This window comes from Hesperophylax consimilis, chromosome 18, assembly GCF_061612785.1.
Source record: "Hesperophylax consimilis isolate HC1 chromosome 18, BYU_Hcon_1.0, whole genome shotgun sequence".
Classification (NCBI taxonomy): Eukaryota; Metazoa; Arthropoda; class Insecta; order Trichoptera; family Limnephilidae; genus Hesperophylax; species Hesperophylax consimilis.
Window position 1 is genome coordinate 22,085,019 of NC_142853.1, and position 23,010 is coordinate 22,108,028.

The 23,010-nt window shown below is 34.0% G+C and overlaps 1 protein-coding gene across 1 annotated transcript; it reads right to left on the reverse strand.

Moving 5' to 3' along the window:
• Positions 1-3,825: 3,825 nt before the first annotated feature.
• LOC149415512 (uncharacterized) lies at positions 3,826-7,689 on the reverse strand. The gene is made up of 4 exons (XM_089642442.1): positions 7,375-7,689; positions 7,123-7,261; positions 6,373-6,519; positions 3,826-4,061 (listed from the first exon to the last, which is right to left on the reverse strand). The coding sequence occupies exons 1-3, from the start codon at positions 7,562-7,564 to the stop codon at positions 6,444-6,446; spliced, it is 405 nt and encodes a 134-aa protein (XP_089498568.1). The 5' UTR covers positions 7,565-7,689; the 3' UTR covers positions 3,826-4,061; positions 6,373-6,443.
• Positions 7,690-23,010: the final 15,321 nt, after the last annotated feature.

Here is a 23,010-nt window from a genome sequence, read left to right on the forward strand (position 1 = left end):
GATTGCGGAATCGTGTTTTGGTAGGCGCGAGTCAATTTTTTTTTTAAAAAGAAAGACAAACATTCCGGGTTACGAATAACCCAACAATGTTTGAAAATCTCCTACTACCACCACAGAAAGCCGAAAATGTTGCTTGTGTTGTGATGGAAGACTTAGCCAGCCGAGGAATCGAACACGCGACGCTCGGGTGAGACCCAAGCGCTATGCCCACTCAACCACTGACCGGTCAATAATTGCGCCTTAATATTCGAGTTCAGGTTTGCTGCTTAGCTAAGAAGTTGTGTAGATTGCGGAATCGTGTTTTGGTATGCGCGAGCAATTGCGCCTTAATATTCGAGTTCAGGTTTGCTGCTTAGCTAAGAAGTTGTGTAGATTGCGGAATCGTGCTTTGGTAGGCGCGAGTCAATTTTTTATTTTTTTTTAAAAAGAACGACAAACATTCCGGGTTACGAATAACCCAACAATGTTTGAAAATCTCCTACTACCACCACAGAAAGCTGAAAATGTTGCTTGTGTTGTGATTGAAGACTTAGCCAGCCGAGGAATCGAACACGCGACGCTCGGGTAAGACCCAAGCGCTATGCCCACTCAACCACTGACCGGTCAATAATTGCGCCTTAATATTCGAGTTCAGGTTTGCTGCTTAGCTAAGAAGTTGTGTAGATTGCGGAATCGTGTTTTGGTAGGCGCGAGTCAATTTTTTTTTTAAAAAGAAAGACAAACATTCCGGGTTACGAATAACCCAACAATGTTTGAAAATCTCCTACTACCACCACAGAAAGCCGAAAATGTTGCTTGTGTTGTGATGGAAGACTTAGCCAGCCGAGGAATCGAACACGCGACGCTCGGGTGAGACCCAAGCGCTATGCCCACTCAACCACTGACCGGTCAATAATTGCGCCTAAATATTCGAGTTCAGGTTTGCTGCTTAGCTAAGAAGTTGTGTAGATTGCGGAATCGTGTTTTGGTAGGCGCGAGCAATTGCGCCTTAATATTCGAGTTCAGGTTTGCTGCTTAGCTAAGAAGTTGTGTAGATTGCGGAATCGTGTTTTGGTAGGCGCGAGTCAATAAGGAAGTTAAGTGCAAAATATTTTGAATTATAAAAAATTTTTTTCATGTAGATCAAAAAATATCGATTCTAAATATATAAATATATTTCTATATTATTATTCTTAGAAGTAGTTAAACGTTCTTGAAAAAGCATTCAATAGCAATAGACTTTATACGCTCCACGATTGGTCGAAAGAATTCTGACGTCACATGTGTCGTGACTTGTACGTACAACGGATCACCTATGGTGCATCTCTTTCTATTACATGATTGATGGTCGGTTTAGATTAGAGAGGTGTATAGGCCAAACTTTTATTTGGGTTTGTCAAATATATGTACGTATTTGTTGTTATTATTATATGAAATGGATTTCTAAAGATACATCGTATAGTGCTTTATATTAATATGTTGTTTATTGCGTAACTTAGAAGTTTTTATTATTATACATGTCACATAACATGTGATACACTTCAGGCCGCCGGCCGCCCAGAAAAGTCTCACAGTGAACTGGGCTGTATACCGTTATTTTACTTTTGGTCTTTACTTTTCTGCGCGGTGGTCCCGAATTCGCGCGGGGCACGTCAACAAATATCGACGGCAATACCGTACAAGTACCGTACCGGGCGGGAAAAGCAAATATTCTAACTTAAAATATTATTTTAACTATGAAATCTTAATCAATTTTTTTTTAATAACATCAATTCTAATAGACGGTTAACATTGGTAAAAAAAATACTGGAATTCCTTGTTGAAGAATTAAAAAATTTTCCATACAAAATGCTTAAGCGACGTGGTTTTCACAGTTCGAATGACGTCACACCCACACCCCGCCTCTTACCGCTCGGATTCCACTCGTTTTGGCGGGCTTAATAAAATTTAAACATTGAGAATTAATTTAATTATGAAAACAAACTTTAAAAAAAATACCAGTATTTAAGTTTGAATGCGAACATTGATAAAAAAAAATTAAAAAAATGGACTCAACTTCCTTATTCTTGCACCTTGATTTTATTTAGTTAGATTACATTACTATAGGGCCAATATCATAAAGTCGATTCCAAAGCCTTAATAAAGACTGTTTAGTATGGCAACCACATTCTAATTCCTGCAAATATAATTAACTTTTGGACAATAAAAGACTTGTGGTAGGCCCTATGTTCAACTTTTGTACAGATTCGTACTAGGCCTATATATACTCTAAGTATCTAATCTTTTTACATTACAAAACAGTACACCTATGGGAAAGTAAAACTAGCATTATTTGGAGTCTATGTGAAAATTTGGATGCCATATAGTATGTTCAAGGATAAGTGAGCAATGAAGGAAGTTGGGCAATTCATTGATTCATATACTTACTTAGAAAAATTTAGCATTATAGACCAAAAACAATATGGCTTTCAAAAGAAAAAAAGCACAGAGAATTTATTACAGGATTTTTCAAATTATATTAATAATGAATTAAACCATAAAAGACATGTTTTAGTACTATTTATAGATAACTCCAAAGCGTTTGATACAATTGACCCATAGAAATTATTAAAAATCTTAGAAGCAATTGGAATTAGAGGTAACCTACTTAATTTGTTTAAAAATTATTTATTTAATAGACATATCTGTGTAAAAATATTAGAAAAAATGAGCTGGAGGAAAAAAATCTATGCTGGAGTCCCGCAGGGGTCGATTTTGGGTCCAACCCTTTATATTATATTTGTATCAATAATGAAAAAAATATTTAAATATGTAAGACACTTTGTATATGCTAACGACACTGCTCTTGTCATATCCGATGAACAATTATCCATTGCGATTAAATATATGCAACATGACTTTACTTCCCTGATAAAATGGTCACATGACGCAGGTCTAATCATTAATACCAAGAAAACTAAATTGATGCACATACGGTCTCCACATGCTTCATTTCAGATCATGCCTAAAATAATTTCACATAACTTTATATGTATTCATCAAAACATTTTACAGCCCTGTATGTGTGAATGTATTGAACTGGTAAATGAATACGTTTATTTGGGGGTGACTGTTGATTGTCATTTCAAATGGGATACACAAATAAACAAAACTTGCAAGCGGCTGAGAGCGATAGTGGGTAGGATATACAAACTGAAATGTTTCGTTCCGGTGAATATTTTAAAAATTATTTACTTATCACTCGCAGAATCAACTTTACGGTATGGTTTAACTACTTGGGGTCACTCTTGTAAAACTAATTTAAACCACCTGCAATCAGTACAAAATTCTATGGTTAAGTTATTAGCTCAAAAACATATATTTTCACAGAGGCGAAACATATCATTGTTGTATCGGAATTTAACAATATTACCGGTGCAGGCCTTATTATGGTACAAAATATTGATTCTACATATATCTGAGTCTGATTATAAAAATAAAGTGGAACATGAATATAATACAAGGTTTACAAAGAATGAAGGAATGCTTGTTCCAAAATATAATAATAAATACGGATGGCGAACCCTTGAATTTAACGTGCCAAAAATGCTTAACATGTTACCCATTAATATAAAAAATTGCGATTCTACAAACAGATTGAGATATATGCTGAAACAATGGTTACTAAATAGAGATAGTTTATATTAATTTAGGTGTGTTAATTGTATAGTTATAGTATGTGTGTATGTAGGTAATTGATCATTAACATCCTGTTGACAAACTGCTTTATTGCAGTTTAACGGGATTGTAGCTTGAAAACCAATAAAAAATAAAATAAAATTTGATATTATTTTATTCTGCCCCATCCTGAAATTTATGTTTAAAAATTGCTCCAACAATAGAGACACATCTCGTACTGAGGAAACTCCAGCTTCAACAAGCCTGTTGATCTCCTGTATCAGGTCAGGATGAATTTGTTGGGTCATCTTGGCCGCGTCTCTGCTGTGGTTGTGGCTCGCTTCTCCGATTGCCGAGACGTAATAACGTAGCACACATTTAGGTGGGCTGGTGGATTGAAGGGCTGCCTTCACTTGTTTCAGAATCTGAAAACAAGCCACAATGTTTTACTATAAATAAAAATAACAGAACCCTACAAAAACAGTAATTATTGGTTTGGTAGGCAGTAAAAAATATAAAATAATATTTTCAACAAAAAAATATCTGATTTCCTGAAGGGCACAGGGAAGTATGCTTCACACCTTCTATTTTGCAGTGTTGAGGCCCTGGAAATCATATTTCCGGCCATGGTACTGTGCTGACATCTACCATGGCAGCACAGTCAAATTTAATAGATACGAATGTTGAAAATGGGTTTAAGTAAGCGATGGGAAGTTGCGTATTCCCACCACATTTCCTTCTAAACAAATGTGTGTTGTCCAAAACGGTATTTGTATAACCTTGCATCTAACCAGTGTTGTGAAAATAGATACATTTTTGTGTATCTGTATCTAGCTATATTTCTATAACTGTATCTGTATCTAGATACATTTTTACTAGTATCTGACACCTCAGATACTTTCAGATACTTTATTTTCGAAGTTTTTTTTTAAAATTAACTCCACACAGGAGGCCCTGAAGAAAATAATTTCCCTCAGGGTCTATGTCATCTTTGGGGATGCTGTGTGGAGGGTCTTTTTGTGGAGAGGAAGGAGTGAACATGGGTCTTGAAGAGTCCCATGTTGTAGGAGGGAGGAAACACAGAGGCCGGCAGTTCGTTCCACAGCCGAGCTGTTGAACTTAAGAACGAATCGTAGAAGCGACCCGTTCTCATGTGACAAATGTCAACCGTGTACAAATCTTGGGCGCGCGTTTGGGTGTATCCCGACTACGCACCGGTGCCGAAGGGATCAATGACGCTAGTTCCTCAGAGCATCTTACATTGTAATACCGATAGAACAAGGACAGCATACCTACCTGACGCCTGTGCTCTAAAGTTGCAGTCCGTTTGGGGAATTAATTAAGATTGGGGAATCTATCAAACGGACCGTCCGTTTTTGCACAGAGTCAACGGTTTTTTTCAGGTATTTAGGGGCTCCGGACCAGAGATGGCTGCCAAATTCGACAGTAGGGCGCACTTGCGATTTGTACAGGGTCAGCAGTTGTGTACTATTAAAGTATCTGCGGGCCCTTTACAGTACGTCCAGCTTCTGAGAGGCCAGCTTTACTCTGGCTTCGATGGAGCTCCCGTACCTGAGCTGGTCACTTATAGTTACACCAAGCATATCAATGGAAGGCCTGTTCGGAAGATTGCTTCCGTTGAAGGAGACTAGATTATCATTTGGATCCCTTTTAGACGTAATCAGACAGGATTGGGTCTTTGAAACATTAAATTCGATCAGATTATTTTTACCCCAGGAGGAAATACTCTCGAGATAACCGTCCATTCTCTGCTTCAAATCCCTCCGAGCCGTTGGAGTTTGTGTGCCCTTTGGGGGCTTGTCAAACAAAAAGCTATCATGAACTGTACTGTCATCCGCGTAACAATGAATCGGTGCACATGTCAAAAGGTCATTGATGTGCAACAAAAACAAAGTCGGAGATAGAACCGATCCCTGTGGGACGCCAGCATTTATAGAGTGAAAGAGAAGTGAACTTCTTTACCGATTTTCTCTAGTTAATTTTAAAGTTTTCTCACAGATTCATGACACAGATTCAGCTAGTGGGTACGTTTGTCCATCTAGTGTATAATATTTTATAGCAGTTTATATACATGGGTCCTAACCTGAGTAACCGAGTACCAGGATACCCCCGTATATAAAAAAAATGAATTTAAAAAATAAAATAAAAATAATGAATAATTTTTTTTTTTTTTTAATTTTCGTTCAGAACCCAAAGTAATCAAGTTACACATAGTTCACGTATTTTTAATTTATCCAAGGGGCGTCGGGTACCCGGGTAGTAATATGCTACCCGGGTACTTGCGAGTATCACCGCTTGCAGGCCAATTTGCCAATATCTTTTTGGGCAACGAATAAAACAAGCAAGTGTAAATATGTAAAATAATCACAAGCGTTTACGTCTACCGTCTTTAAGAAATTAAAGTAATCGCTGTTTTCGATAATATATATATATATATATATATATTTTTTTTATTTTTTTTTAAGTTTTCCCCCAAAAAAGAAGAAAAGTATCCGAGTATCTGTGATTTACTTTTAAAAAGTATATGTATCTAGATACAGATACAATTTTACAATGTATCTTGTATCTGTATCTAGCTACAAATTTTGCCAAGTATCTGTATCTAGATACTTAGTATCTGACACAACACTGCATCTAACTATAGTGAAAACATTAAAATAATGTTATAAAGTGATTGCCCATGTAGGGATAAGCAGAGAAAAGAAACTATCATACCTTGGTTTTTGCTCTTTCTGCAATTTGAGGTGGAACAGGAAATTATGGAAAATATTTTATTTGTTTCACACTCATCGTTGCGGGACAACCAAGTTTCTTGGAGTCCAAAACTCGGAACCTCTTCTTCTTATGGTTTGGGTGATCAGCCTGAAAGAACAATTCAAGGTATAGGGTCTAATAGGCTTATACGTATAAGACGCATATTATTTGTGCGGCAAATAAATTGCCCATGGTTAACTTATTTGACGCAGATGATTAACTTTTACAAAAGTTGTTAGGGCCTATGCAATGTTGACATTAGTATAAAATTACAAGTGTGGTTATAATCCAGTGTGATATGAATTAAAATTGTGAAATTAGATATAGCTGCAGGGGCTTTAATTAATTTGGCACTTTGAGCACGGTCTTCTTTAGACTAACACGACAGGAGGATGTGTTACGAGCCACGGCACACGTTTTAACACACAAAGATTAATTGTAATTGGTGTGATTGTCGTGATAATCTAAATGAGACGGAGCTGCAACTGCCATATTAGGAAGGCCCCTGGTGTAATCTAGTCCTAGCTTACCTAGGCCCAGGCCCATCGCTTTTTATTTTATTTTAAACACATCACCGACGATACGGTGATCATTTTGGGGTTATAGACATTAATCTTGGACCAGAGAGTCCTCGGTGCTCTGTCAATGCTACTATTGAAAGACGAGGGGGAGTAGGCCTAGCTGATGTGGTGCAAGGGTGTATTAACATACCAATTCAACTTTCTTTTCTTCTTGTTATTTGGACGGTGTAGTCGGGGGCCTTGGGCGCACTCTCTGTACGCATTCATACCGAATGTAAATGGCATCCCAAAGAACTCCACTGTAGGCGGGCAGAACGTGTATACTGCATCTGAAAGATTGGAAATGTTAATTTCGAATAAGTCGTAAATATTAGCAGCTGCTTATGAACTGAAGAAATGGGAAGGCCTACCCTAGACCTAGGCCCTAAGGTTTAGAACTTACCTCCCAACTTCTTTTTCATACTGTCTCTCGTTGAAAAAGAGTGCCCCAACGCGTTCACAGAACACAGACATGCTTCATAATTTACTTCATTGTCAATGTATCCACTGATAACACCTGTCTCTGAATTCTTTTTGAAATTACTTAACGAAACTTCTAAAAGACGGTCTAAACCGGCACTCAAAGACGCCATTTCTGTTGATTTCTGACGTTTCTTTTCACCGCCCACCGCGTTTCACTGATTTTGCATCACAGTGATCACAGGCAGAGATAAACAATTTACTCGGAACACATTCGGGTATGCTCGGATATGTTGGCCACGCCCCCTGTCGACTAGTCGCTGTGCATATAGCGACTCCCATTCACATCGTATAATATGAATCTGTTGTTACTATCACATCGAGAAACGTCTGGACGCGAAACACAAAGCTGGTTGGTTGCTGGGAAGTAAATTATGAACATTTATAAAAGTGTCTTAACTAAATACTCTGAAACTAACTACGACTCTGCAAACAGAAGAAATTTACTTTGACGAATTTGGACTTCGCAAATTAGTTCATAACGTGGCGAGTAATTTGCGCTCCCATGTAAAAATGTCTATTCATTTAAATGCAGATTTTACTTTTAAGAACTAAATGGTGATATTATAATGCGAGATGCCTATTTACTGTCAGATTGATTTATTGACGAATCACAGTCAGCTTAACCCCCTTCGTTCTCCAACAGTTGATTTTACCCCTCGCCATTATCTTCTCGTCTATTAATTCCTATGTCTGTGATAGGAACCTACAAAATAGCAATCTAGTACTATAGGTTTCATATGTCTTTTACTGATTTATAAATGTGGAAAGATCTCAGACTTGCGATGTCCCGAAAGAAACCATTCATCTGTTCTAAATGCAATTACTAATGTTATCCAAATTCACCTTGGTAATAAATTACATCTTTGCGTTTCTTTCAAGGATAAAGAAACCGTCCTGTCACTTTGAATGCAATTAACAATGTTCTCAAAATTTGTTTTGATAGCATCGCCATTCCATTTTAAGAATATTATGTACTAAATACACAATTTGGCTGTCCTGAAACGGGAATCCTTCCCAGTTGGACAGACAGTGGTTCGTTTTGTTTTGTATTGTTTGTAATTTATATATGTATATATATAAATAAATAATGTTCAGATGCTGAATAAATGTGGGAGTTAACAAACAAAATCATAAAAATATTTAAGCAGGTTTTTTTACACTCATTTATCGTAACTCCTTTGTACTGTGTTACAAAAAAAAAAACTTTAAACCGCCTCAATAATTAGCATTTTGAAGATACGATAGTTTATGTAGGAGTGTTCGATATATAATCATTATTTACAGCCAACAGAGAGTAATAATAATGATGCATTAATTATATAAATATATTTTTTAAATTAAAATAATTGGATTTTAAATTTAATTACAATAATGAGGTATTGCCCATCTCACTAGGTGTGTAACGCCTGTGTTGAGATGGCAATTTACAGGGTGGTTGTTAGATAGGTTTTTGTTTACACAATTGCTATCCGTCATTGGTTTAAATGTTCCAACGAGGCGTACCAGGCACACTACACTATTTTATATTGAAGCCAACAATACCAATGCAGCAAACAACTCAGTAATTACTCGCGCAATCACAACATACACCCATTACGAAAAATTACTACATTTAGACATCTTTCATGATTCCTTTCTAACATACAAAACTAACTTATTAAATTTCTTAGCATGACATATTTCAAAAATATTTTCACATCATTTTTCAAAACTCCTTTGTATTAACAGTCAATTACAATTCGTGAGCTTATTATAATTCTTGTTTTCAATTCATTTATTATTATCTATCCACACACTTCCTTCCTTTTATAACAATCTCAGGCGAAATTACGTAATGACATTTTATGGACATACGTAATAGGTACTAAAACTATGTAATAACTAAAAATATCTAACTGTATCTTATTGTACTGTGTATGTCTTAAAAAAATTATATAAATAAAAAAAATATAAATATTATTAAAATGCCAAATAAAATAGAATCAGTATTTTATTTTATTTTTAAATTATACAATGCAAGAATGAATGTAAAAGATGAAGACAAAGCGAGTAATTAATTAATAAAATTTCAGATTGACCAAAGACACAGTAAGTAGAATTTTTTAATATGTTATGAAATACTTCAGTTCTCCATCCTTGCACAAACAACATTTTTCACTTATGTAAAATGTGAAATATGTTTATTATTTTGGCACATAGCCGGGGCCCCTCCGAGATTGGGGCCCTATGGATAATTTGATATATTACAGTTCTGTGTCTTCAATGTGTATCATTTTCACAGCATCTCTCAAAGATGACATATTACATCCTAAAGAACTTATTTCATATCGGAGCCTCCGGCGTCTATTTGGCGTAAATCCTCTACGTGAATTGACGTCCATTGATAGATTATCCTCTATAAAACAGATTGACAACATCCTTCATCATTATTTATCAAAACAAACTGGTAATGGTACACCACCAATAATACTATATCATCAGCGACTAATAAAACACACCGGTAATGTCACACCACCAATAATACTACAGGGTTTTCTAATAAGAGGTGTTATTTTGAATAGCTTGCTATTTCGGTAGATGTTACTTTTAAAGCTATCATTTTTTGACATTTGACAAGTAAAAACTACGCCATTAATAAAAATGGAAAGATAACAACGCATTAAAATTATTAAAATTCACTATTATTAATTATTAGAATTCCATCGAAAAATCATCTTGAGTGATGAGGCCCATTTCCACCAAAATTCCAGCAAAATTGTCGCATCTGGAGCTCGGAAAACCCAAGAGTTATTGTTGAAAAGCCTCTCTATCTTCAAAGTGTGACTGTTTGGTGCGGTTTATGGTCCGGCGGAGTCATTGGACCTTACTTTTTCGAAAATAAGGCTGCAGCCACAGTTACGGTGAATGGATTGCGCTATCGAGATATGATTAATGATTTTTTATGGCCGGAATTGGATGGTATTGATCTGGACACCGTTTACTTTCAACAAAACGGCGCTACGTGCCGCACAAGCAACGAAACCATTGATCTTTTACGATTGTATATCAAAATAACACCTCTTATTGGAAAACACTGTATTTTATCAGCGACTAATAATACACACCGGTAATGGCACGCCACCCGTAATACTATTTTATCAGCGATTAATAAAACGGCAATAATGACTTTATAAGCGCAACATCAAACCCGTCTCATTAATAATCGCTTATCTCGGTAATGAAAATGTTTTGAGTTCTTGATATAATATGTTTTTTTATACGCGTTTTTGCAGGCCATAAAAAGTAGAAAACAATGTTATATTATTCCCATAAATCCCGCGATGAATATTATAAAAGGTTAGTAGGTATAGATATCACAGCGAATATTGATACAGTTTACTTCACACAGATGCATTGCTTGTATTAATCATATTTATAACTTGTTATTCGACTTCAGAAATGAGAATTTCAGCAACAATTAAAAAATTAATTTTTTATAGTACGAAAATCTTTAAAAACTGTAAAAAACTTTTTCACCCATAACCCTGTAGTATTATGGGTGGTGTGCAATTACCGGTGTGTTTTATTAGTCGCTGATGATATAGTATTATTGGTGGTGTGCCATTACCGGTATGTTTTGATAAATAATGATGAAGGATGTTGTCATTCTGTTTTATATAGAGGATAATCTATCGATGGACGTCAATTCACGTAGAGGATTTACGCCAAATAGACGCCGGAGGCCACGATATGAAATAAGTTCTTTAGGATGTAATATGTCATCTTTGAGAGATGCTGTGAAAATGATACACATTGAAGACACAGGACTGTAATATATCAAATTATCCATAGGGCCCCAATCTCGGAGGGGCCCCGGCTATGTGCCAAAAGGTGACCGGATTAATCATCAAAATGATAATTCATCACATCTTTAAAAAGTTATATAAAGTCATGCAAAGTAATGAAACAAAAACTTTATTAACTGGGTTAAGTAGGTTAGGTTAGGTTAGGTTAGGTTAGGTTAGGTTGAGTTAGGTTAAATTTTTTTTTCATCGGTTCTAATGACTTTATATCACTTTTTAAAAGTGTGTTGAATTGTCACTGTGATGAGTTATCATGGAACCGTGCCAAAATAATAAACATATTTCACATTTTAAATAAGCGAAAAATGTTGTTTGTGCAAGGATGGAGGACTTATCTAGCAGAGGATTGTGAAGTCTGGGTGGGAATCCGACGTACTTGTACACTCGGCTACTAGCCAGTTAAGATAATATGTTGATTTCCATTAAAGAAAATAGTAAAGGATTTTCGTCTAAATATTATTGGAATACCGACTAGAAAAAAATCCTCCTGTGAAGTTTTTCCCGCATCTTTGTGAATATAATGATTCATATTTACTTCCTTCACCCGCACCACAGGTCGCCCAATTGGATATACCACGGAAAAAAATTCGATTGCGGAGCTTCTACGTGTCTTTGTCAGAGTTATAACTATTTTTTCACGATCCTTGCTCTCCTTCAATTACTCCAGTCGAGGATATTACAGGAATATATACTTAGTCGGGGATATATACTTATTCTTTCGTTTGGTGGGGGGTCGGAGGGGGACATCTAGGTCTGCGAGCCAGTCTATGGCCTCAGTCATTGGGGATATATACCTGAAGGGTATTTACCTTCGAAAGAAAATTAGTTATCTTTTAATTTGTTCAAGTTACACAGTGGCGGTTTGTGGGATTAATAAGTGGGTAGGCATTAACATATCTTTAAGTTGTTCATGTAACACAGTGGCGGTTTGTGGGATAGATAAGTGGGTAGGCATTAACATATCTTTAAGTTGTTCATGTAACACAGTGGCGGTTTGTGGGATAGATAAGTGGGTAGGCATTAACATATCTTTAAGTTGTTCATGTAACACAGTGGCGGTTTGTGGGATTGATAAGTGGGTAGGCATTAACATATCTTTAAGTTGTTCATGTAACACAGTGGCCGTTTGTGGGATTGATAAGTGGGTAGGCATTAACACATCCTTTTAGTATTAAATTGTTATTTTATCAAAAATCTAATTATTCGTATTCCTGTCAAAAACGGGACTGCTGGCCTTTAACGAACGAATTGACAGATTTCCTAATAAACTATCAGTAAAACGAATGAGTTATGGTGATGTCGTAACAGATGTTCATAAAAATTCTAATATTTTCGCATTTCGTCATTATATAATAACAGGATAAACGCAGCTGCATGAACAAGTGTTATATTATGAAAGTAATGGTTTATTATGAAATGGCCTGCTGTCATCTTTTTAACAGGATTTTAATAAATTCGCAGTATGCCTTTTTCTCCGTGTCGGCCTAACCTCTCCAGATCAGTGCTTCGCTTAGCGCTTTGGCTCTTACTGATTAGTAAGAGCCAAAGTTTGTATCTAACCTAATTCATGTTAATCTTTCAAGCCAACTATTTGCTCTGGTGGTCCATTTTCCGTGCCCTCTTGGAATCGTGAATATTGCATAGACGTCGAAGTTATTGCACATGTCCACTGCAATTCAAGAGATGACGTCATTTAGATTTACTTTATTGCATGTTATAACACCTAGTAATATTCAGTCAGTGGCCTCTATATAAACGATAGACTCATATTCGCTGTATGAACAAGCACGACCCAGTACCTAATGTTTCTAGAACACTGATAAAATGTATAACTTGGTAAAATATTGAATAATTTAGAGTGGTTTCAATTCGTTTTTGTCTTTGATTTGGTTTCTTTAAATGAATAATGTATACATTTATGTATACGCAGTAGTACTCCGTCAAAATAATAACAACTTCGCATTGACTCCGTAAGATTTATTTGGACCTACTAGATAAGTTACTTTATCGATTCATTGATCAACTGAGTGCAATAAATAGCATAAACTAAATTGAAGTATTTTAGGAAACTACCCGCCACCTTCCTCCATAAACATGTATCTGTACCTACTTAGATAGTTAGACAGTTACTTTATCGATTCATTGATCAACTGAGTGCAATGAATAACACAAACTGACACGGGACGAGAAATTCTAAGCAAATTAGATTGCCAACAAGAAAAAAAACAAGCACCCAAAAATCTCTGATGTACCAGGCCGTTCAACTCTATAACAAAATCCCGAAGGAAATTGCTGTGATAGAAAATATTAATAAGTTCAAAAATGAATTAAGAAAATATGTCTATCTCAATTATTAATGTTTCTTTTTTTTGTGACTTTATTGAAATATTTAAAGAAAGATTATGTTTGCCAAACAATGTACATGTTTATATGTTTATAAAACTATTAGCACACACGAAGATGTGAGCTAACTTAAGATTAATAAATAAATAAATAAATAAATAAATAAACTAAAGTGAAGTATTTTAGGAAACTACCCACCACCTTCCTCCATAAACATGTATTTGTACCTACTTAGATAGTTGGTCAGTTAATTGATCGATTCATTGATCAACTGAGTGCAATAAAGAACACAAACTAAAGTGAAGTATTTTAGGAAACTACCAGCCGCCATCCTCCATAAATATGTATTTGTACCTATTTGCATAGTTAGACAGTTACTTTGTCGATTCATTGATCAACTGAGTGCATAAAGAACACCAACTTAAGTGAAGTATTTTAGGAAACTACCCGCCACCTTCCTCCATAAATATGTTTTTTTACCTACTTAGATAGTTAGACAGTTACGTAAATATTTTAAGTATAATAATTTCACGGCAACTATAATATTTTTTAAATATGTATTTGAAAATACACTACATTAATGTTTTGGCAAATGTTAACCCTGGCAACACTCAGAGGTAGTTCCTGTTGCTTTAATTAAAGTGCCAGCGTAGAAAGAAGAAGCATTATTTGATCAAATGCCAACTCTAGTCATTTAAATATTGCCAGGTTTAGTTTTAGACTGACCGATGCGACAGGATTGTGAAATTAAATGATGCAGCGTAGCGATGAATACGATAATAATTATTGTTCTTCAACGAACCAGTTTAAAGAGTGATTCATTTTATTGATCTTAGAGTGTAACGTAATGCGTACTTATATATCTGTCACCCCAGTCATCAGTGTAACACAATACTATAACTGTGTAATGCTACGTATACATACGCGAGCCGAACTGCCGAGCTAAACCTCAACTTACAGAAAAGGAACAAAGCAACCGCAAATTCGACATTACGAAGCTATTTTCATAATGCTTTACACGAATGAGCCTTGCGCCAGGGAAATCGTTTCATTCGAGAAAGATGTTTTACTAGTTGAAGTATTTACGATTAAGAAATCGCTGAAGGACGTTTTGGTACACGACTCAAGCATTTACTTTTAATTATAATAATTCTAATTGCGACACGTCGCGTCGGGTAGTCTGGTAACTAGGAGAATTGAAGAACGAAGTGTTACATAGATTAATTACTCATTGGATTGAGAACAGTTCACGTTAGTTATCAACGTAGGACCACTTTTGTAAATGAAGATATTGCCTATTGACCAGATTAAGCCAATTGAGTCATTAGCAAAGTGACCAAAATAAGACTTAATTCTTGAACTAACATCTTTCGTCAACGAGAATATTGCATTATTTGATCTAATTATGATGATTGAAACAGTATGCTACATCGTTCTTCAAACAGACCAGTTTCCTTAATCGACAAATTAATCCATGTAACACGGTCATATACGACTAAGTTAATTAAAACAGAGTCCTTGTGACAAATAACACGCATCACATTTTTATATTGACGTTGTTCTTCAACATTTCAACGGGAAGGATTTTGCATTCTTATTAAGAGATAGCCTTCCGTGTAAAGAATTTCGGTTTGGGTAACACCCACAAAAGAAACAATATATAGTTTAAAAAGAATCCGACAGAGGTGTCGCTGTCTGAATTCGTATTAGGATTAATTTTGGGGATTATTCAAAAAATTAAATGACGGAATTAATCGATCATCACCGACATCTATTGCCATTTTAGAAAACAAAACCATTTTTAGTTAGCACCGAGCAGATTAGCTCGAAAGTCGAAATGAAGGTAATTCTCAAAATATGGGTTTTATTTTTAATTTTACCTGAAATGTAACGAAAGTAACAATAATATGTAAAAATAACGTTATTTTACTAAAATACTACATATAATATTTTTATAACTTTACAAAGTAAATTTATAACTTTTGTAAAATCAAAAAATATTTAAAAAATAAGTGAAAAAGTTCTGTCTGGTATCAGATTATTCTGTGTAACACATCGTTCTCCAAAGATACCAATGTCCATAGAAACTAGACAACCTGTGTAACGAAGTGACAATAAAGTAATAAATGTATTTGTTCAACAAAACAGTTTTCTTCGTGAACTATTTGACACAAAAAACCACTTACTTCAATGAAACCGTTTGCCCGTTGACAAATGTAACACACCATCCAATATTATTCATCTTTGTAATTTGTAATGTCTTCAAAGTTGACATCTCAGAATTGAAATAACTTCTGGAACCGGTTGAAACCAGATAGAACCTGCTTTGGCAGACTATTCAGGAGTCTCGTTCAGCTGAATATCCTTTCAATTAATAACATGGTGAAGGTCAGATCAATTGATACAAAGTAGGAGACGGTTCCGTGGATGGTCGCATTCATATTAATTTATTAATCGATCAATTTGAACATTAACTCCTAAAATAGCACATACATTGACCAATAGTATTTGATGGCTCATGACATGTTGTATGGCTTCTTTAATTGAATAGAAACGGAGAACCGTTGCTCAACTAGAGTTATACAATAATATAATATCAACATTGTTTAAAGTTCAAGATAAAGTAATTTTCTGTTGATTTAATGTGCTTATGAATTAGGTAAGTGATTGTTGAAAAATTAAAATGTTATTTAGTTATTAGCAGGACACGGCAAAGCTGGGGCGAAACCAGTGCCGTACTCTAGGGTAAAATAACTTATTTTTATATATAAAGACGATGCACTACGTCGTGAAATATTTTGAATTGAGCCGCCATCAATAACGATAAGGCTTAAATTCCCGCTTAAGGCGTCTTAAGAGGAAGGTAAATGCTAAATCACTATTTAGATTAATCTTTGCTACGAATCGGTATACATTATGAATACCAAAAAATATATTTTGGATAAATTGAAGCTTTTTCTTTCTTTATTATTGATCGGAATTAAAATAAAATTATTGGTTGCGTTACAAAAAATATAAACGTAAACCACTGATAATTTTGTTTTTTCATGAGGTAACTAAGAACTCATATAAGAAACACCTTTAAAAAAATATCGTTTTATGGCTAAGATTATTTTTTATAATTATTATTGACTAACTTTTTTTCATTCATATAAAAATATTCAACAAACAAATAAAACTCACTTTGGCGCTTACGTCAAATACATCCAGACTACGCTGGTCAAGCAATTGTCGCCTCTATTCGTGGTGATATAAGACGCAAACATTCTAGGATCTGTACAGAAGTCCGCGGAACGTGGCACGGAACGGAAGTCGGTTTGTGACAGTTTTTTCGACGGTTTTTTCTTGTCGGCATTATTTTGGTTACTAGTATTATTAGTTCTCAAACGGTGAGGGAGTTTTGTGTGATATTTTTATTATTCATGTCCAAAATATTATATTTTTTTACCTCAAAATTCTTTTGAATGTATAGTTTTATTCATTATTTAACAAAATTAATGACTTACTTCTTATGGAAAAAATGCTTTCCGTTTGCATTTATGTTGACTAATAATGCGTTTTTACAGGTCCATAATTTATTGAAGATGGGGAATAAAACGAAATAATGTTGTAGAGAGGTTTAACGGAATAATAGCCAAATTTGTAGGTGGAAAAATGATAAATTATTCCAATAAGCAATCTTATCAAGGGCGATGCTATAAAGACGAAGATTTCTGGAAAATAAAAATGGAACCTAAATTTGTCCGATTTTATTTACATTGCTTACTTCCTGAAATTATTGATCCAAGAAATAACAGGAATATGCCAATTGGGAATCCTCCTTTTATAGTCGATGCAATCAATGACAAACTAAAAAAACACTCTCTCCAACAAAGTGTAAATTAAAATATTCAGAAAAAATACCAGATCCGTGTGATGTTGTAGAAGTTACGCCTATAACGCAATCATCATCAATCGAGTTACAAAATGGCATAATTACAGACGATGTGTCATCAACAATTGTTCCTGATTTCAACTCTATTGATATTGAGAATGTTATATCATTTGAGAAATTTTAGGTTTATGAATATGCTACATAAATTCACAGTATAAGTATTTTTTGTTTTTCCAATTTTTTTACATTATAATAAAAGCAGGTATAAGTACATTTTTTTTAAATACATGTAAAGGTAATATGTTCTAATTAGTGGTAATAATACCTCAGTTGAGAAATTATCGTGATTAGAGAGGGAGTACTATCACAAGTTGATATTACATTATATATTTAATAGTTGCTACAGTCAACATGCATGTAGAATTATATACTCATGCACTATTTTTAGAAAAAAGAACTTAAGAATTGTTCCTTGATAATTTCTAATACTGGATATTTGTTTGGTAATTTGATTGTTCTTCAAAAATTATTTGTAAATTGAATTTAAAAAATATATTAGCAACGTAAATTTGATAAAAGTGTATCTAATTTTTTTAAATAATATATGTAAGTTAGATTTCAATGTAACGTATTATTAACAAATATTTTATATGTATTAATAATCCATACAAATAAAATCAATAAAAAAATATACAGTTATTATTAAACGTAATTATTATATTAATCACTAATATCCCCACAGTTTGAGTCCATCCGGCAGTCATAGCTCTGCCGCTGTTGTCAAAATAAGATTGATAATAATCGTCCACCAGTTAAAAAGGTATTAGTAGGTATACGGAGGCATTGGCAAACGGGGAGGCCTGGTCGGGCGCTTCCTACGTATTGCAGGGACATAGTACGCGGCTACTGCAATTACTTGTCTCGTGCAGATAAGACCAAAAAATGTGCACATTTTATATTTTGTTGGAAGGGGTAGAAACCCAAATATGTTTGGCGTTTATATTCGCCTTAACCAGCGGACGAGAATTCAAATCTCGCGATCGGACGTTTTTTTAGAACGAGACAGAAATACCGAATTCATTCCCCTGCAAGCCGTACAGCCGCGCGGCTGACGAAAACTACAGCATGGTTCCGATGAAATAATAATTATTGTTCTTGTAGTTTGTCGGAAAGGTATTACTGGTAAGTTTTATTTCTAGTACTTATCTTTAAAGTATTTGATACATATGACATTGAAAATGATGATTTGATACGTATGACATTGAAAAGAGGGTTTATTCCTTACAACTGAAGTAGTATATATATTTAAACTAGGTTATATTTCCAACTATTTTCTACGGTACCTACCTACATAATATGTAGTTATGCGATTGCATAATATTGTATCGCTTTCATGGTTAACGGAGCGACATGACTCGTATAATTTTCGAAATGTTATTAAATTCACGAGGTAAATTTCGATTGAAAAATCATAGGTTAGTATGTCAAAAATAACCTCGTCTTTTTTCCTAAAACAAGAAGCTCAATTCACAATATGACATTATGAAACTGACAAAAAGTAACACAAAAAATATTAAATATGTTGAATTATACCAATATAATAGTGAATTGGACAATAAAATAGAAATTATGAACAATAAAATGATTTGAATCACACATCACGAATCAAAATTAAATTTGGTTCGTGGCACTTTTTGACCACCAATCACAAACAGTTTCACGTACTTTGGCATAAGTTTTAACATTTATACATGAAACATCGATGACAGACATAAACTCCTGATAGTCCATAGTTGATTCTTTTCCCGGGAAATTAAACAACACAAAATTATCGCCAAAAGTTATAAAAAATATGTGCTTATTCGGACTGATTCTTTCGAACGACCCTGTAGCATATTAGTACGTACAATGTACACGGATAATTAAATATCGCTAAACTTTGTTTTTTTTTTTAAATATATCTCCCACGTACGTTTTTGATGTCGTAATTTGTGTTTTCTAATAAAACTTTTGTTCTAAGGGTATTTTCCTCCCCATTTTTAAGCGAGGAATATTTTTAAAATGTTATTAACTAGACCGGCGTGGACTACACGTCCGCTTGCCGCCCGGTCGCGGCGGAGGCGGAGAATGACAATATTATGTCTTGTGCCGAGTTAATAAAAATGCACAAACCGCGAATTGAAATTAATTACTATTATATACTATAAGAATTTTTTTTGTCATAAATTATTTCGAATTTTTCAATAATGTCTTGGTAAATTATTTTTGTAAAAAAATCTGAACTATACCAATTTGTGAGACCATAAATAAATAGTCAAATTGAGGGATTTTTGCCATAAAACGCGTGTTCGGATTTATTTATTAGTAAATTTATTTGAAATAAAAACAAAATTCTTATACATATACTTATGATAGATAATTTTTGAAATATTATTATTTTTGAAAGATATGATTTGAAATATTTGTTGTATAATACAAATTCACCTTTGAAAATGCAACAAATCTGCGCAATGTCCAACGGTAAAACTTTATTATGATATGAAAATAATATTATTTTTCAAAATTTAACATCTTGTTTTACTAGATAAAATAACGATCTTTCAAAATCAATTTGTGTTTTTTTTCTAAAAAGTGTCCATACGTCTAAAACTGGCCTCAAAAATGCCAAATTTCAGGTCAAGTCTACCTATTTCGCCTTAACACGATCCAGCTGTTTTGATTTAGGCAAGAAAAAAAGGCCAAAAAGTGCCTTTTATTTTATTTTGTGGATGTTCAGGAATAAATATTTAAATGTTTTCCGGTCATTTTATAAATAACTTAATTTTCCACATTATACAATAAAACCATAACCGAAAATGGTTTCGTAAGTAGGAAATTTTGAACTTTAAAGCAGTTTCATAGGCCTTATAAATTATTTTTTTCTGGGTTTATTAAAAGACTTTTGTAAAATATACTCAATTATTTCAAAGGCCAATATGTATTTATACTCGTGGTATTTATTTAAAGCATCTGAAACATTTCTAGGCAAACAAATTTTCAAACCAAAAACACATGATTTTGCATTGCTACGTAGTGCATCGCCTTAACACAATCAAACCATACCTATTGGACACTTAGGACGGGTTGTTTCGGAGAACTTGAACAATTCTTCAAATTTCAAAGTTAATTTCCAAGTTGTGGGAAAGATATTTTTAAGTTCTGTTTTTATTTCAGTTCTGTCAAGCAACTAGCCTGTAATGATATAATAACAGAATTTGAATAGGACTTTAACAGAACCCATAAATGAACGTTGAAATTTGATGAATTGTTCAAATTCTCCGAAACAACCCGTCCTTAGTTTTAGATCGCTTGTCGGTTTTAGCTTACGAAGAGTCGATCATGCTGTCAACAATAAAAGTGTATCGACTTATTATAAAGGAAGTGTTAAGCGCTTGTTATATGATAGCGAAATTTCGCAAACTGTCTAAATGTCTTCATTGTTTTTTCACTAGAGGGCGGTAGTTGTACATTAATGAACTTGTTAAAATATAACGTCACATGTGCGTTTTTCGCAAAGCAATGAACGTATAATATGAATGTGAAATATTAAGTAAAACAAACAACTTAGTAAAAAGGTATGACTTATTTGCAGAACCTACTATTTTGGTAAAGCATTTAATTTGACATTTTTTATAAATGTTTCATCATTCACTTGCTGTTGTCATTAGTGTTGAAGAACATTTCCGATACATATAGTTTGTTTTACACGGTGTTCGGAAACTCGTGGTATAAACGGTAAAACCCTTTATAGGTCATAAGCTAAAAACGGATAGTTTTGAGACCTGCAACATTAAGGTTTATATTTCTTTATATTTACAAGTTATAAGCCCTTGGGTTGTAATCATTCTGAGGTAACGCACAGAGGTCTTGAATCGAACCAACCGCCCGAAGTTCGCACATGTTGAGTAAATTTACGAAAATCGCGTCCTGGTCAGTTTCTCTATAAAATTATCAAAACAGTTATTCCCCTTCAACGCAAATAAATAAAAGTACATTTTTCCTTACCAACCTGTCGTTTGGTAATGAAAACAATAATTTTATATCATTTTTTTTTAAATGGACACTGGTCAGAAAAAAACCCGCTGGAAAATCGAAAATTTCAAAAAAGCTAAGCAAAAAAAAGTTTTTTTCTGTTCATCAAAATGAATATAGAATACATAATTAAAACCATTAAGGGCGTATCGTTTAAAAAAAAGTTGTCCTATAAAGGGATAACTTGTGAATAACCTTTCATTTATTGTCAATTTTGGGTTATGACTTTTTTTATTTGAGCTTTCGTTTTCGAGAAAATCGAAGGTGGATTTATTTGGTAAATTTCTTAATTTTATATTTGATAGAATATCTATACATATTAATAACATCATTAATAAATTGACCTCGAGAAATAAAAGAAATTTTATTTTTTTATTGATATATTTGTTAAATTATTCTGTGTTATTTAGTACAACTAAACAATAATCTTTTTTCATTTATTCGTTACTTGAAGCATACCTTGTTTGGAGTATTTTTTCCGGCTGCCATGGATAAATCATAATATTGATCTACAATGAGAAAAATAATATTATTGTTTGGAACTTTACAACACAACACATAGATAGAATATCTTTGATTTGACAACGTGTGAATGATTACGTGTTTATACGCAGAAAAGCGATGGTATTGTTAATTTCCTTAAAAAGAATTTTTTATCTGTTTAATCTAAAGATAAAAATAAAAAAAAACGGTAATAAACTTGTTTACTCCTCATAACGAAAATCGTCATTTTTCTCCCATAGTGCCATGACGGTCACCGGTGACCGCAGTTAATTTTCTTGATTTTCATGGAAAATTTTGGTAAAAAAAAGGTATACGTTTTGATGGTCGCCGATGCCATCTGAGTATTTTTTTTTCAAATTTAAAATGGTAATGTTTCTTAATTTCCACAATGGCGTTCAACGTGTTAATACCCCTTACCATGTAAGGTAGGAACAGTGAAAAACTTGACTTGTTTTCACTTAAAACGTCCGATTTTACCAAACCAACAAATGATCTGGCGTGAGATGGTAATTTTTGGTTTAATTACCAAACGTGCCCTATGAAAAAACGTTCACTCTCCCACTTAGTCAGAGCGCGTAAAAACAATGAATTCTCTCACACACACTTGCATAAAGATGCCGCCAGTAAACAACATGACGTTAGTGCTAACCGTTAGGAAAAGGAACGCATATTAAATGTTGTATTTTACGCCTTTTAAAAAATATGACAGTTGAAAAAATACAATACGTCAAATTTACATGAAAAAAGAGAATTTGTGAGTACTTACTGTTTTTGTAGCTTCTCTAGATTATTGCAATTCTTTAAGTGAGTCGGTATTCTACTTTTAGACCCATTAATGAAATATTTTGATGGCATTTTCGAAATATATACGCCGTAAAACAGGGAACCTATAGTTTCACCGCCATCACCGGGGGCTTCCATC

Excerpts from the sequence above, each read along its gene's own strand:
- LOC149415512 (XM_089642442.1), bottom strand. The coding sequence starts at position 7,564 with ATGGCGTCTTTGAGTGCCGGTTTAGACCGTCTTTTAGAAGTTTCGTTA. Across the intron at positions 7,262-7,374 it reads TATGAAAAAGAAGTTGGGAG|ATGCAGTATACACGTTCTGC; the intron begins GTAAGTTCTAAA and ends CCAATCTTTCAG. Across the intron at positions 6,520-7,122 it reads AAGAAAAGAAAGTTGAATTG|GCTGATCACCCAAACCATAA; the intron begins GTATGTTAATAC and ends TTGTTCTTTCAG.